At 36.7% G+C, this 14,455-nt stretch overlaps 2 protein-coding genes across 2 annotated transcripts; both read left to right on the top strand.

Moving 5' to 3' along the window:
• The first annotated feature begins 491 nt into the window (after positions 1–491).
• On the top strand, positions 492–2,108 carry LOC143469194 (lysoplasmalogenase TMEM86B-like). The gene is made up of 5 exons (XM_076967173.1): positions 492–817; positions 943–1,108; positions 1,224–1,335; positions 1,450–1,580; positions 1,691–2,108. The coding sequence occupies exons 1-5, from the start codon at positions 707–709 to the stop codon at positions 1,876–1,878; spliced, it is 708 nt and encodes a 235-aa protein (XP_076823288.1). The 5' UTR covers positions 492–706; the 3' UTR covers positions 1,879–2,108.
• A 2,042-nt stretch (positions 2,109–4,150) lies between these two features.
• LOC143467183 (transient receptor potential cation channel subfamily M member-like 2) lies at positions 4,151–12,637 on the top strand. Its single transcript, XM_076965059.1, has 26 exons — positions 4,151–4,427; positions 4,554–4,655; positions 4,887–5,156; positions 5,216–5,393; positions 5,481–5,658; positions 5,736–5,883; positions 5,981–6,050; positions 6,170–6,264; positions 6,373–6,513; positions 6,619–6,799; positions 6,892–7,050; positions 7,193–7,295; positions 7,447–7,537; positions 7,636–7,770; positions 7,897–7,983; positions 8,869–8,917; positions 9,286–9,437; positions 9,546–9,677; positions 9,817–9,919; positions 10,070–10,230; positions 10,398–10,495; positions 10,654–10,793; positions 10,943–11,033; positions 11,124–11,302; positions 11,808–11,934; positions 12,072–12,637. Exons 1-26 carry the CDS (start codon positions 4,371–4,373, stop codon positions 12,151–12,153), a joined length of 3,309 nt encoding a protein of 1,102 aa, XP_076821174.1. The 5' UTR covers positions 4,151–4,370; the 3' UTR covers positions 12,154–12,637.
• The last annotated feature ends 1,818 nt before the right edge of the window (positions 12,638–14,455 follow it).

Raw genomic sequence — 14,455 nt, 5'->3', positions numbered from 1 at the left:
GTTTTAAGAAATTGCAAATGTTATTGGATATTTTATGACATCTTTCATGTTACTGAGAAGGTAAAATATGGGTACGAACCACGTTTATATAGTGTCGAGCGGATTTCCTCGAATGGTTAGTAAGGGCATATGCTGACAATTCAATCGGTGTCAGACCTCAATGTAGACTGTAGAGAAAGCAACTGCATGTGCTGCGCAAACTAAATCTTTATGTTAGACGCCGGTGTAGAAACATGTAGGCTGTTTAGTTTTTTGATGAGCAGAGACACCATGTCAACAATCTGCTCCACTTAAAGCATTGTTGGCTTGCCATGACCAGCTTGACGTGCGCATTAAACATTAACCAAAAGTTGGGCTTAGCCTAGTGTCAACCGTGGCTTACTACATCAGTCGTATGCTGCAGCTTGTGTTATCAGTTAAAATCTTTCCTGCAAGATCCTTGCTTTAGCAGGATACAGTCTTATTTAGGTGCAGCTTGGGATCTAATTAACTTATAAATAATAGTTTAGTTACCACTAAGAACAGTTTACAGCGACAGAAATCGCATTTGTAATAATTAATCATTGCTGAAAGTAAACGTGCTTATGAGAAACCATATCGCAAATTTAATCATAAATTCAAGACCATATAATACGAAACATCGGTCAATTGATGGTCTTGTGTTGTTATAACTAGTAGAGTTACAAGGTTGTTACTCGAACAAAGAATGGATTCTTTGCGTCCATTTTTGTTTTTTTCTTGCATCTTCTTTTTGAATAAGTTTGCGATTTCGCTAAACTACTTGCAGTTTTACTCTCCAACATTCCTGATACTCAAGGTGAGGTATTTGCAAATTAATTTAATAAGCTATGCCATGCAGAGACCTATAAACTCTATAATGACAGTTTACCACTATTGTACTCTGCTCACCAAATATATTAGAACCATTTATGTGCTTATTAGTGCGTTCCCATCTTAAGTTTGGCAGCATTTGTGCGCGGAAAATTCGACAGTTTTGCAAGGATACGACAGGACAGGCACGGATATCGGATTTTTATCGGTTTATGTCTTTCGATGTTTGCCGATGCCGCATTAGTTTATCAGGACAATCTACCAATTTTTCTAATAGGTCAGACCAATTTCATATTTCAAAACTATGGATTTTCTTGTCACACACAAGTTAAAAGTAATTTTTGTTGAGTGTCTTTATACTGTTGTGATCTGACATGGAACTATTTCACCAGGTATTGGGTTGTTTTTCACGGCCCACATGGCATACGTTTTTGCGTTTGGCTGGAAAGATTTCAAACTAAAACTTATGATCCTTTGTGCTGTAGCGGCCGTTGTTACTCATCAGTAAGTTAGCCACATTAGTAACTTTTACCAGCAGCGACGAAAACTTAAGATTCGATTAGCTGGGATGCTCGGTATGTTTTTGTTAGGGTGTAACCGCTTTCATGTTTTGTATAGATCCGTGGCACACAACATGAAAAATGATCTTCCGGAAGTACTGAAAACTAGTGGAATTTTTTACACGCTCGCTATATTCTCCATGATCTGGCGAGCACTGGCCCGTTTAGACTTCGGCCAAATGGAAAGAAGTTAGTAACCGCGTTTGGCGTGGGTGTTTGCTAAAATAAACATGTAGTGTTTATCTGTATGATGTTAGATCTATTAAGTGATCCTTGTCACCTCAACTCTCTTTGTTCAGACAATTGGAGAGATGTATCGGCGGGAATTGGCGCCATTCTTTTCGTCATCTCTGACATCATCCTATGTGTAAACAAGTTTGTTACATCCATACATGCAGCAGGTTATATTGTCATGACAACTTACTATGCTGCTCAATTGGGAATCGCTTTGTCGGTACCTGAGCAACCAGTGAAACTTAAGCCATAACTTATCCAAAATATTAGCTGTGTGGTTAACGAAGACAAATTATATTGCATAAAACGCACCAAGAGCCGAAAGCTCTTGCTTGAAAGCAAAGTATCAAAATAAAAAGCAACCTGATGCAAAAAACTACTGTAATTGTTGTTTTTGTAATTGCATTAACCTGTAACTCTGCAATGAAAGTGTTGAACCATCTTTCACCCAAGATATCCAATAAAACGATGTTTTAAACTGAAGACCATTTCATGCAGAAATATTTTAGTAAGGTTGTGATGATTAATGCCATAGCTACACATTTGTGTCAGCTGGGCACTTCCCTTTAAAACCCCGCATTCTTCACATTTTTTACAAGTATCGCATAATTCAGTGGATAGGCCGATCATATTATTCGCCTACATAAACGTGAGCGTCTTGTGCAAGGATTCCTTTAGTTTATTTGATTCCGTTTCCTTCACTCCGCTTCAATATAAGTGTATCAACGTCGGTCTACATGCAGTGCTGACCGAGAAGAGCACGGAACTTTCACTTGAGTCAGAATATCTCGGGGTGATGAAGGGGCTAGCTCTGTCTCCTGCGGCCATTGAGCGTTTTCCTTCATCTCGTCAAGTCGATTCTAAGTAGCACCCTACGCTTTCAAGAGCGTATCTATAGGATGCCTCGCAACTTTCTTACTCATTGTTCGCCACAAACTCATATTCGTGCTTGAGTATGTCGGTAGGCTGAAATATAGTTAATACCACTGTGGCGAATTAGTTTAACGAAGACCCTGCGTATATACATTGCAGGGTATGGTAAGTCATATATTCCATCTTAAATAAAATTATAGTTGTGTATTCTAGGCTACCGAAAGTGTGACCAGCAAAAGCTGTCGCTTGGGTACCAATGGATATGCTTGATTAAAATAGCTCTAAATTTAGCTGTCCGTTTCGTAGTATCTTTCTCTGAATGATTAGGCTACGTCATCATTCAACGATTAATGTTTGCAGCTTTCGATATCTAACGGAATCGAAAAAACAAACGTCAGCGTAAAATGTAGAAAGGCTACCCGAGTCTTGACGAGCTAGTTATGGTAAACTGTTTTAGACTGAAATCAAATTAGACTATGAAGTACTATGAACCTTCAATAAAATTTTCTTGTGCTTGTGCAAACTGACAGGACGAATTGACTACAACAATTAATATGGGCATTCGTACTGCTACACTTTCATTCTTTTTTACACCAAATTTAAACACCACAAAAGTGTCTTTTTTACATGTTTAAATCGCAACACGTTTTAATCCAAGGTGTTGTGAATTCACGTGTTTGCCTTTTCAGATGTTTTCTTGCTATGAGGCGTTTTGTTTTTCAATTCCTTCACTGTAACCACTTTTTAAATTTATTTGAACAGTGGCAAAAAAATACATTCAAAACATTAAACGCATTCACTTTATCAAACTTCAAAGTTTAACAAGAAAGAAATGTATTAAAGAAAACGAAATGAAAACTCAACGAAAGGACATACGCATGCCAACATAGCGTAATCTAAGACAAGGCATCTGAAATTTGAAGATACTCTTTTTCAAATCGCATATACTTAGCTGATTGCTCAACGGGTCTTGGAACATTGGCTCCAGCAAAATTTGTGTAATAGGAAAACCGAAAATGTCCAGAAAATGTTCAGAAATAATACCTACACCCGCAATTTGTGTAATTCAACAATAAACGAGCAACCTGCCGTCAGTAACATATTGTCATGCCTTCATCAACCTACAGAATACACGAGGCCTTAAAAAAATGAGACAAAATCTTATTCGATTTTGATATCCCGTTATGTTCAAAAATAGTATTCACTGTATTTCTTTCCTAAACCTCATTATACGGTACAATATTGTGTTAGCGCTGACCATTTTGCAACATTAACAAACCGTTACGTTAACGGCATGTTTAGATTTTATCACTAAAATTTCCGTGACGAGTATAACAAAACAAAAACGCTCTGTTATTGCAAGATATCGTCATAAGATTTCTTTCCGAAAAAAAGAAATTTTCGTTCCTGTGCGTGTAAACACACTATCTAACAAGTGTAACCAAAAACCTTACGAAACCAGTTTAGTGATTTAGAATATAGACATCTCATACCAAAACCGAACGTGTTATCTATACGCCAACAAGAAATCCGAGTTTGTTTGAATAACCGACGCTGCAATCGAAAAAAAGTTATTGTATTCACCTTTGCAATGTATTGATGATGCAATGCAAAACCTTCTATTTGGCCAGTGCGTTTCTTGTTTAAGTGAGTATTAGTTCATACCAGGGTCGTGTTAATTTTTGGATGCAGTAGAAAATAGAGTATAGTCACGCTTATCTTAAACGTTGTTTACTAAGTTAGGCTAGACGAGAAACAGCATCATATCACGGCGTTAAATGTTGTTGGCATAAAAAGACTTTTTCCTTAAAAAATTTGAACAAAAAGATTGAAGACAGCGCATGAGCTAAAACAGAAGTCAGATAAATAAGCATGGCTTTTCGAAAGTCGATTTTCGTCCAAAGAAATGAACGCAGTTCTAAAAAAAAGGTGCAAGATTGGTCAGTTTAACATAATTGTAGAAGATTAAAGTTTACATTTGTGATAAGTACCTACATGAAAATTTATACTTATTTACCGAACAAAACTCAAAACGGTTTTCTTTTATCACTTTAGCAACAATTTTGCAATTTCGTCAGAAAATCAAACGATCTCAATAAGAACTTTTATGGTGAGATACTTTTCCATGAGATAGGCAGAAAGCCCACATATGCTCCAGTAAGTCTATAAAATTTAGTGATAGAATGTACAGTACATTATGAACAAGCCATTCCATAAGTAAACATATATAGCGTACAGTAGCCTACATCAAATTAAAGCGAAAAAAAATTAGCCGACACTTATATAAACCTTAAGTGCAAATTTGCTTGAAAACCATTTTCTTTGGCTTTTACGTTTTAGTCATATATTTATATACTAGTCATATAATTGTGTGATATGTGTTTTCAGTACATTACAGCGTCGTCGAACACTAACCCACAGGTGATATGGACACTTTTTACCCGGCACTGGAACCTCACAATTCCCCAAGTAATCATATCCACAACCGGAGAGTTTATAGGACACGACCCCCAATGGACGAATACAACAAACAATTCATGGATTTTTACAAATGGCTCTTCGCCTCTAACCAACTTCGGCGATGCTAGCATCATAGCCATAGTTCAAGCAAATAGTTTTGAAGGCAGCGACAACCTGTACAACTCAGAGTCATTTCAGGTACAAACCTATTTTCTCGTGGATAAGACTGGTTTGTGCAAAAATCTTTTTTAACCCAGGGCTCCTTTCCGGCGGTATACGCGCCTGCAGTCGTTTCTGACAAGAAATTACTTGATAGTCATCACACACATTTCATCTTCGTCGAAGGCGATCCAGATCAAGTGGAAATTTTTCGTATAAATCTCCTTGAACACATTGGATCAACCCCAATCGAATTTGATTCAACCGACACCAAATGTACAAAAATAATTGTTGTGATAATCTAGGAGCTCTGACCTCGGAAACTGTTGAGGAATTATATGAAAAAAACTGCTTATTTTACAGTTGTTGAGATACCGGTTGTGGGTCAGCTTACATCAGATAGTCCAGAAGAATTACTTCATGTCGTGAAATGCACCGAAATGGATCATCCGGTCGTGGTAAACATCACAGCAGCCGACGTTTACTTATTGCTAGAAAACGTTAAAGGGCCTTGGATGCAGCCAATGACTCAACGATCACGGTAATTTAATGATAATAATTTTAAACAACCATCCTGAATAAGGCTTAAACTTTGGTTAACGCAATGATACCTTGTAGAACATTCAGCACTTCCACGTCTATGGACAGGGCTAACATTTGGTGCAGAAGTGACATACGTGAACAACTTCAATCAATACTTGGGTGGTACGAAAGCGGCAAAGACCAGAAAAGGGTCGAACAGTTTTTCAAAAACTCTGTGGACAAGGTACATCAGTTAGGCTGGTTTTGATTTAAGTTATTTAAAACAATTTGACTCTGAAAAGGTTTCAGAACATGACACACCTAAATGTTAATAATTCTAGCCAATTGGTTTATTTCCGAGTTCGGAATCTCAAACTCTGGAATCAGGAATCATAAACGCCGTCGTCAAATGTAAGTTTAGATGCACTTTATACACTTTAATATGTTGGAAATTAATCATCTTAAAACACTTTTACTGAGCGTAATGAATGGGCAGAAGTCGTTGTTAAGAGAATCGCATATTTTCCCAGCAAACCGTCACTCTACCCGGACAACAATCCGACTTGGTCTCATGTGGGGTCACATGGACATCATAAGGAAAGAATTCTCGTTGAAAAATCCGAATGTACGTTTATCCGGTTCCAATCTAACAGTTTTAATGTTTATAAATTAAAATTTTAAGATTCGCACATATCACCCACGACAATGAATCACTTAATTTTTTTGCATATAGCGTGACAGAACTTTTCTACCAACATGCTTGCTGATGGCGCTGTTTCTGAGTCGCACTGAATTTCTTGAGATACTGCATAATCTTGGAATTAACATATATGCAACATTGACTGTGAGGATGCTTCGTACACTTTACCATCAGGCAGGCATTTAGGCTCGGAAACATTTCTACTTTAGTTTTCTATTAGAAAGTGACATCAAACATGTTACCCAAGAACACATAAAGGAACTTTGCATATATCTTCAGGACGTAATGTTATCCAAAAATGTTTCGTCCATGTCATATTTCGTGAAAAGCATCATCAAGGAACGGAAAATTGAAATGAAGAACTTGCTTCGGGAAATTGGTCGCATTATCAAGCAGTTTACTGGCCATGAGTGCAGAAAGCTTTACACTGACTTGGACTACGTATACGAACCGGATGGTGGTGAGTCAACTCCAGTAAACTTTGAGCGCCAAGATGTTTCAGTTATGCCTTTTAGTGGGCCATCGTTATCCCACATGCATAACTGATTTTAGAGAACGTAAGAAGATCAGCTGATTTCATAGAAATCAGCAACGCTATTGACAACACTGTTACAGTGCAGCACCCAGAGCGTGACTTATTCTTTTGGTGCATCTTCACCGGGCGAGATGAATTGGCTCAAGTTATTTGGAAGCACGGAAATGAATATATAGGTAATCTTCTTTGAGAAGGAATTGGGCACAGACAAACCATTTGACAAACGACTAGCTGAAGCCGACTAACTAACTATAGTTAGGTAAATGTATAGGCTAAAAGTAAGGGAAACAAATAATCTTTAAATCATTTTTTCCTTAGCTACTGCCCTCTGCGCAAGCACAATTTACAGGAACGCTTCCAATCAATTAAAGGATACAGCTAAACATTCCATACTTGCAGAGAATTTGAAATCCTATTCGAAGTGCGTTTACTGTAGGCTACTTGAAGATTTTCAATTTAACTGTAAAAGTTATTAGGCATCGTACTGCTATATCTACATATGAACTACTGAAAATCAGCACCCTATAGTAGTTACACTTTCGTGTAGTTATACTTTCGTGATTACATTGAAGGGCATGGGAAGAAAAGGCAATTCAAGTCTTGCAACATTCCTACAAAAGCAGCGAAGAAGCCACGTTATCTCAACTTATGGCCAGGCTTCCTGTGAGTTAACCTTTTGCGTTTAAAAACTGTATTCTGCATATAATCTTAAACAACGACGAAAAACTTGATAATGTTATTAACCTACTGTCGGTATGCAGCATTTGGGCGGATGTTCCTGTCTGACTCTGGCACACACCGGATTTCTAGCTCATTTTATTTCGCAAAATCCTGTTCATACCTGTCTTGATCTCATATGGAACGGTCACGTGTCTGCAGATAAACCTAGTGTGCTGGTAATTTAAACAATACGAATACATAGCTTATAAAGTACTTGCATTTAAACCTTACCTTCGTTCAAAATGTAGGCCTAACACTGCAATGCGTCATCGCTTATATATTTCACCAAAATATATTTTTAGGTTGTGCTAGCGGCATGCATCCCTCCCCTGATACCAGTCTTAGAAGTAGTGAAGGAACCTTCGGAATTCACGTGTTTTAGTAGCCAGGCAAGTGAAACCTCTGTGAATGTGGTAACTGTTTTTGTGGTTATTTATCCAAAACGTGAAGTTGGTTACCGTTTCCGTGGTTACTCATTCGCAGGTTGAGTGTGTTAGCCTATACTTCTCAAATTGCTTGAATTTGAAAAGGTACCTAACAACATTTCAAACAAACTATTACAAATTTAACTAGCCTAAATTTTAAAACAATTCAAAAAACTTATACAAATTTATATTAGTTAAGGATCATGGCCAATGAAAAATCAAATAAATTCCAACTAATTTGTAAAAAAAAGAAATAAAATGTAAAAATTAGAACAGATTCAATTAATTATTATATATCAGAAAACTGGTAACTGGCATAATCGCCTTATTTCCAGTTAATTGGTGTCGTTATCTGTTATTAATTGGCGAGTAATATTTGAAATGACCAATTGATTATTTATTGATAAATTGGGTTTATTAATCGGCCATTATAAAAATTGATAAAATATATATATTCTCAATATTTTCCTTACAAACTGACTGAATTGAAGCTTAAATATCGGCAGTCGATTAATCGGTATATGGGCCGATAGCGCAAGGGAGAACAACTCCTCATCGATTGATATAGTGAAATCAGTCATTTTTGAATAACTATGTTTGGTTTTTTTAATCTCGTAATGTCATATGTTTGAAAATATCGTTCATATATGTAATCAACCTCAACCGCAAAAAAAGTACCTTAACTGTAGGCCTATAAGTAACCAGGAAACCGGTAAAAAAACTGCACAGCGGTGAAAGTCAATTGTGTTTACAGAAATAATTTTTTTCAAATACAGGAAGTTAATACTTTGTTCATTTAAAATATGTGCTAAAATTAACTATGACCCACAATATGTAAACCCTCTCTAGATATATCAGCCTACATTTTCCAATGCGGCCAGGACCAGTCAACAATTAGGTAATAAAACAGTACTTTTTGCTAGTAATTTAAAAACACTGACCTATGAATCAAATTTCTATTTTATCTTATAAAATCCCGATTTCATAGTTTGCTGATACAATAATATTTAAATATCAGCTATAGGCTACGATCATATTGCATAACTTACAAACAGCTGGGTCATAAAAACATGCCTTTTTGCACATAAGTTAGGTTAATCTGTATACTGTTTAATATTTTCGCACGACAAATTCAAAATATTTAACAATTGTTTAATGTTATTTAAGATTTTCTGATATCAAATACAAACCTAGTACACCAATCATTAACAGCTGTAAGCATATTATTTTTATATAACAAGTTTAATCTTTCAAATCTTGTCAAAGACGCTATAAGTTTGGAACCGCAACTTCTGCCGTTTCAGTCGCTAACAAGTAAACTGAGAGAAAGTATCGACTGGAAAACGAAACTAGTTTCGTCTTTCCGGGATATGTACAACTTCTGCAATTCGCCAAAAATCACATTCATTTATCACACGGTAATCTTCATTTTAATTAACATTATTGGTATCCATATACCAAGTGAAAACTAAGTAAATTTCGTGGGCATTCAAACATCTTTTTTTAAAACACTACCACCTGAGCAGATATTTCTGGTTCTTTCGATAATCTTGATGAGCTGGAGCGTAACTGAATTGGATTTTGGTCGAATTAAGTCTTTACATTTATACTGGATACTTTGGTACATGTTAGGAAATTTCTTTGATGAAGTTCGCCAGGTAGGGCTAAACAAAATCTTTCGTAACAATCTTTGAATATCGAAATAAATTGTAAGCCGTAAATGGCTATACCCACATTTTTATGATTTTGAAGCTTCACAAAAAGTTATAACGATATATGACGTGCCTTTTTATTTAGCTTGCAGTTAATGAAGGCAGAGGTGTCGGCAAGAAATTAACACTCTATCTAAAGGACGGCTGGAACGTTTGCGACGTTGTTATGTTGGCAACGTACTTTATAGGTAACTGAAAATATTTATAATTTGGTTATTTTGCGGAGGCGTTACTCTTTATCCTAACAGTGATGTTTCAAAAGGCATGTATTGTTAACAACAAATCATTAATAGCAATGAACATTAGTATAACTTCTGAAACAAAAAATCTTTTTGAAGGTTTAGGTCTCCTGATATCGCAAGAAATTCCATCAAAGGACGTATGGTATGCCTCAAAGGTCATGATGTGTGCAAGCATTGCTTGCTTGTTTCTTCGAGTCTTACAAACCTACTTCGTGTCAAAGTTACTGGGACCGTTGCTTTATACAATTCGAAAAATGGTAAAGACTACACATGTCTTAAGCTGACAGAACTGTGTTCATCTCTTCGGACAAAAATTGACTTTTGAAAAGCCATGCATATTTATCTAAATTTGCATTGCTCAAAAACAGTGCTGAAATCCAAATACGCGTTCAATATAAACATTTATGGACATCTTTTGTTGCAGTTAAGTGATGTTGGGGCTTTTGTATCAGTGTTGGGAATTGTTTTTCTCACTTACGGAATAATAAAGCATGCCATCAGGCAAAGTTACAAAGAGCTTAGGTAAGAAAGAAATGCATCCAGTGATACTTTCCCTGGCTGAGTTGTAAGAATTTTTTTTACTCGAAACTTATGCCACTAAAAAGAAACTAATTTTCTTAATTCATAAATGAAAATATAAGAAAATTAAATTGACCAAAACGTCTTCGTTTTTTTTGCAGTTATGAAAATACGGCCATGACAACAAAATACGGCGCAAATGCAAGTGCAGTTATTACTTCGATAATCAACCAAATTTTACGGGAGCCTTTTTGGCAACTATTAGGTGAAGGTATTGGAGATGCATCAGAACCACAGAATGGTACGTTTCCTGTTTTATGCACCGTGTTTTCGACAGAAATATTTTTTGTTTTTAGTCCGCCGCCACTGATCCTTCTGTTTATGCGACTCTTGGTTCAAAAGAGCTGGGGACCCTTGTTTAGATCAAACCGTTTAATTCTTGGTTTTTAGATTTGCGTGGATTTATGCTTTCGGCCTTTACGGGTTTGTACGTCATGTTTACCACCATTCTCATGATTAATCTACTCATTGCAATGTTCAGGCAAGTTTCTGTATACTTTGGTATGTGTCTGTGTCACAGAAATATTACGAGAGCTTGCATGAAACTAATGTATCATACTTGTTCTGGCAGTTACACCTTCGAAAATATTCAGGAGCAAACCTATGTAATATGGAGTTACTTCCGATACGCTTTGATACGCGAATTTGCTGAGCGCCCCTTTCTAGCTTCGCCGCTAATCATGTTCATCCACTTATATCGCTTGATATATGCCATTGTGAAAAAGAGGAATCACACAAAAAGTCATTTCAGTAAGTAACTTTGTCCGCCTGTACAATAAGTATATCGGTCAGTTCTTTCATTTTGGGATTAAAGTAAAACTCTTTCCAAAATCTATTTGTTTTTCTTCGAGCACGTATAGTGTCGTCACATAACAAAAATATTAAAAAGTGACTGGCTGCTATAATGAATCGATTCACGAATTTGGCTTCTCGCAGAAGAAATTGTTTCTAATTCAGCTGCCAAGACAAGCCAAGTGCTACACAGTGTTGACTGATAACACAAAACAAATAAAGGATAAGTTGTTGGTAAACCAAAAAAAAAACAGAATGTGGTAGCATTTCAAAGATTAACGTTTACACCATCTTGTAGGAACACCTGTAGGAGCATGCTCCAACTTCTGCAAATAAATTTGAGTTGCTACTTTATTCTGCTGCTACTTTTACTATATTATTGAGGTTAGCATGGTTCTGTCACCAACCAATGTACTGTAAATACAATATTGCTTTCGCTTTACTGTTATAAAAATGTTTACAGAGAGACCTATTACTTCACAAGAACTTGAACTTAGCCGCGAGTTTGAAAGTCAAGTTGTTGAAAAAATGACGGAAGAAGAAGCAAACAATCAATGTTCCCAAGCAGTTTTGAAGAATTTAAGTAAACGGTAATTTGTCATCAAAAATCAAAACGTTGTTACCAAAACGGAGAAGCAATAGGCGTTCGTTTTTTTTGCGAATATGGCACCTACATTTGCATGTCCACAACATGACTATAAGGTATCTTACCGAATGATTTGTGCAGACAAGAAGCAATGGAGCTGACGCTCTCTCAGCTAACATCAAAGCTTGAAAAATTTGAACGCACAGCGACTATTCGAAAATAATCGAAGATGATTTTGACACTGCTGACATGATACTGTAAACTGGAATGGAATCCTTTATGTTAGTTATCCGTAAAGAAACTCGTCAAAAATGTGTTTCGTTGTGGTTACCACTTGCCAGAAAATTGTATAATGCAAATAATTTGTACAGTAACTTGCCCGAAGAAGTTGTACATATTACCTATGAAAAACGTATCCACACATTTGCTATAGTAAAACTTCCACTGCCAGTCAATCAGAATTTCCAATTATACAACCGAACACCAGAACCAAAATATTCTTAACCTGTTTCGTTGATCGTGACCGGTAGTGAAGGTAAGGCTCCGGTTCCATTCTCCATGGTCACTCAGACCATGCGCCAGTCCGAGAGAAAACGTAGCAGCTTGCAGGCAAGGCCGCGACGTCATACTATATTGTAAGTAGCAGTATTTTTTAATAAAAATGTTTTAATAAAAATACAGCGACGATCTTTCGTCAAACTTCTGGATCTTAAGAGTGATAAAACTGACCTAGCTAATGGTTCATTTTTCGCGTCCGAACTCAGCCTGCAACATGAGGAGGAAGGTTAAATTCTGAGTTTGCCGCGGGCGTAGGCGTTTAGGATCTTGAGTAGGGCACTCAGGAGATAAACAGAAAGATAACGATAGAGGAGGTGATTAAGCGTTCGAGCTCGATCAAAGTAAGCTACTCTGCTGCAACAACAATAGAGACGGCGTCACCTTGGGGCATCACTTTGGTAGCAAGAATGTGCCGGTGGAATATACAGTTAGTCATCCTGACGCATTCCTTTCACCAAGGCAACGAACACCGATCGTGAAACCAAAGGTCAAGTTACTATACATTTTCCAACTCAAACTTTCTTTTAATATACATGATTTCAATTGGTGACGTATAGTTAAGCATTAACAGCTTGAGGTAACGAGATAAAATATTCTCCAAGCTAAATACAATAGCACAGACTAAGAGCTTCCTCAACTCGAGAATCGACTTTTAATTTGTACTGCACCATATGGGAGTTTATACGTTGTACTTTTTATCTTAACATAAGAACTCAACCTTTGACTTTTAGAAAAGTCTGACGAACCCCATGGAATGGACTCAAAAGGATTCACGCACCCTAGTTAGACAAATGCTGACCTATACACCATATAACTCATTTTTTACATTCCAGATTCTTATACATTCATATTTATGGCACAACTAAGCTTACGATGGAACGTTCGTCAGAGCTTTTAAACTCTTTGGTTTCCATTCGGGCATTTCTAAGGACAAAACTAGTAGACGACTTACTAAACTACAATAAAACTTAGCATTATCTATCTACCCTTGCACATCTCTAAATAAACCCAATAATATAACAAAATTCACAATCTCCTTATAGTTAAGCGTGAATCTGATTATCCGCATACTGGCGTGACAGCAGAAAGGGATTTGCTGAACTTTCTCTGAATAACTTAAATGTTATAAAAAGTGGTTTTTCTATTAACTATTCCGCATGTGCGTTACATCCATAATACATACACCATGTGAACCAGGTAAACATAATCTTGGCTATTTTTACGCACCAAGTAAGATACTGCAATATTGCACAGTAGTAGATAGAAGTAATAGTAGGAGAACTATTATAAATATAATGCTGAAAGTGTACACAGCGAATAAACACAAGAACATTTAGGTATAATCTACGACCTGTGGACAACAATTAATTATTTTATGTGTAGATTTGTGGCGACAAACGACAGGCTTTGAACATTTTCCTGCAAAGTTCTCGTTTTCTTCATTAATTTTCATTCCTTCGGTGATTACTTTTCTTTTTATACTCTTGCGTTTTCGATTTTTGTTCATTACTTTACCTCACTTTACATTACGATTATCAGCTTAGTTCTTTTTTGTATATAAAGTTTTATCAATCAAGTATATCTGAACTGAATGCTTGTGCTATCCACTATGCCACTGAATGACAGTGCTATCCGAGAAGAACACGCAACTTCACAGTCAGATGAAGCCTCGTCACGTACTGACATCCTAATATCCGACTGGTAACCTCGACAAATTTCGGGAACTATTGAGCGTGCTGAACTAACGACGAGCCAGTTTGCAATCTGGCGGAATCTCCAAAGTGTCTGCAACTACAACGTCCGAAAAGGATCGAATGACTGCTTATTTTGTGGAGACCTGCAATTACGAGGGTCCCGTCACCTCTTATACTGTAATCTGCCAATACTTATTTGATTGCGGCTCGTACCAAGATCAACAGCATTATCTGGGGAGCAAAATAGTGTGGCAAAAAGTGGCTTTAAGTAGG

The sequence above is a fragment of the Clavelina lepadiformis genome, chromosome 1 (genome assembly GCF_947623445.1).
Source record: "Clavelina lepadiformis chromosome 1, kaClaLepa1.1, whole genome shotgun sequence".
Lineage (NCBI taxonomy): Eukaryota > Metazoa > Chordata > Ascidiacea > Aplousobranchia > Clavelinidae > Clavelina > Clavelina lepadiformis.
Note: the sequence above shows the minus strand (reverse complement) of the source record. Positions and strands in the feature narration are given on the sequence as shown.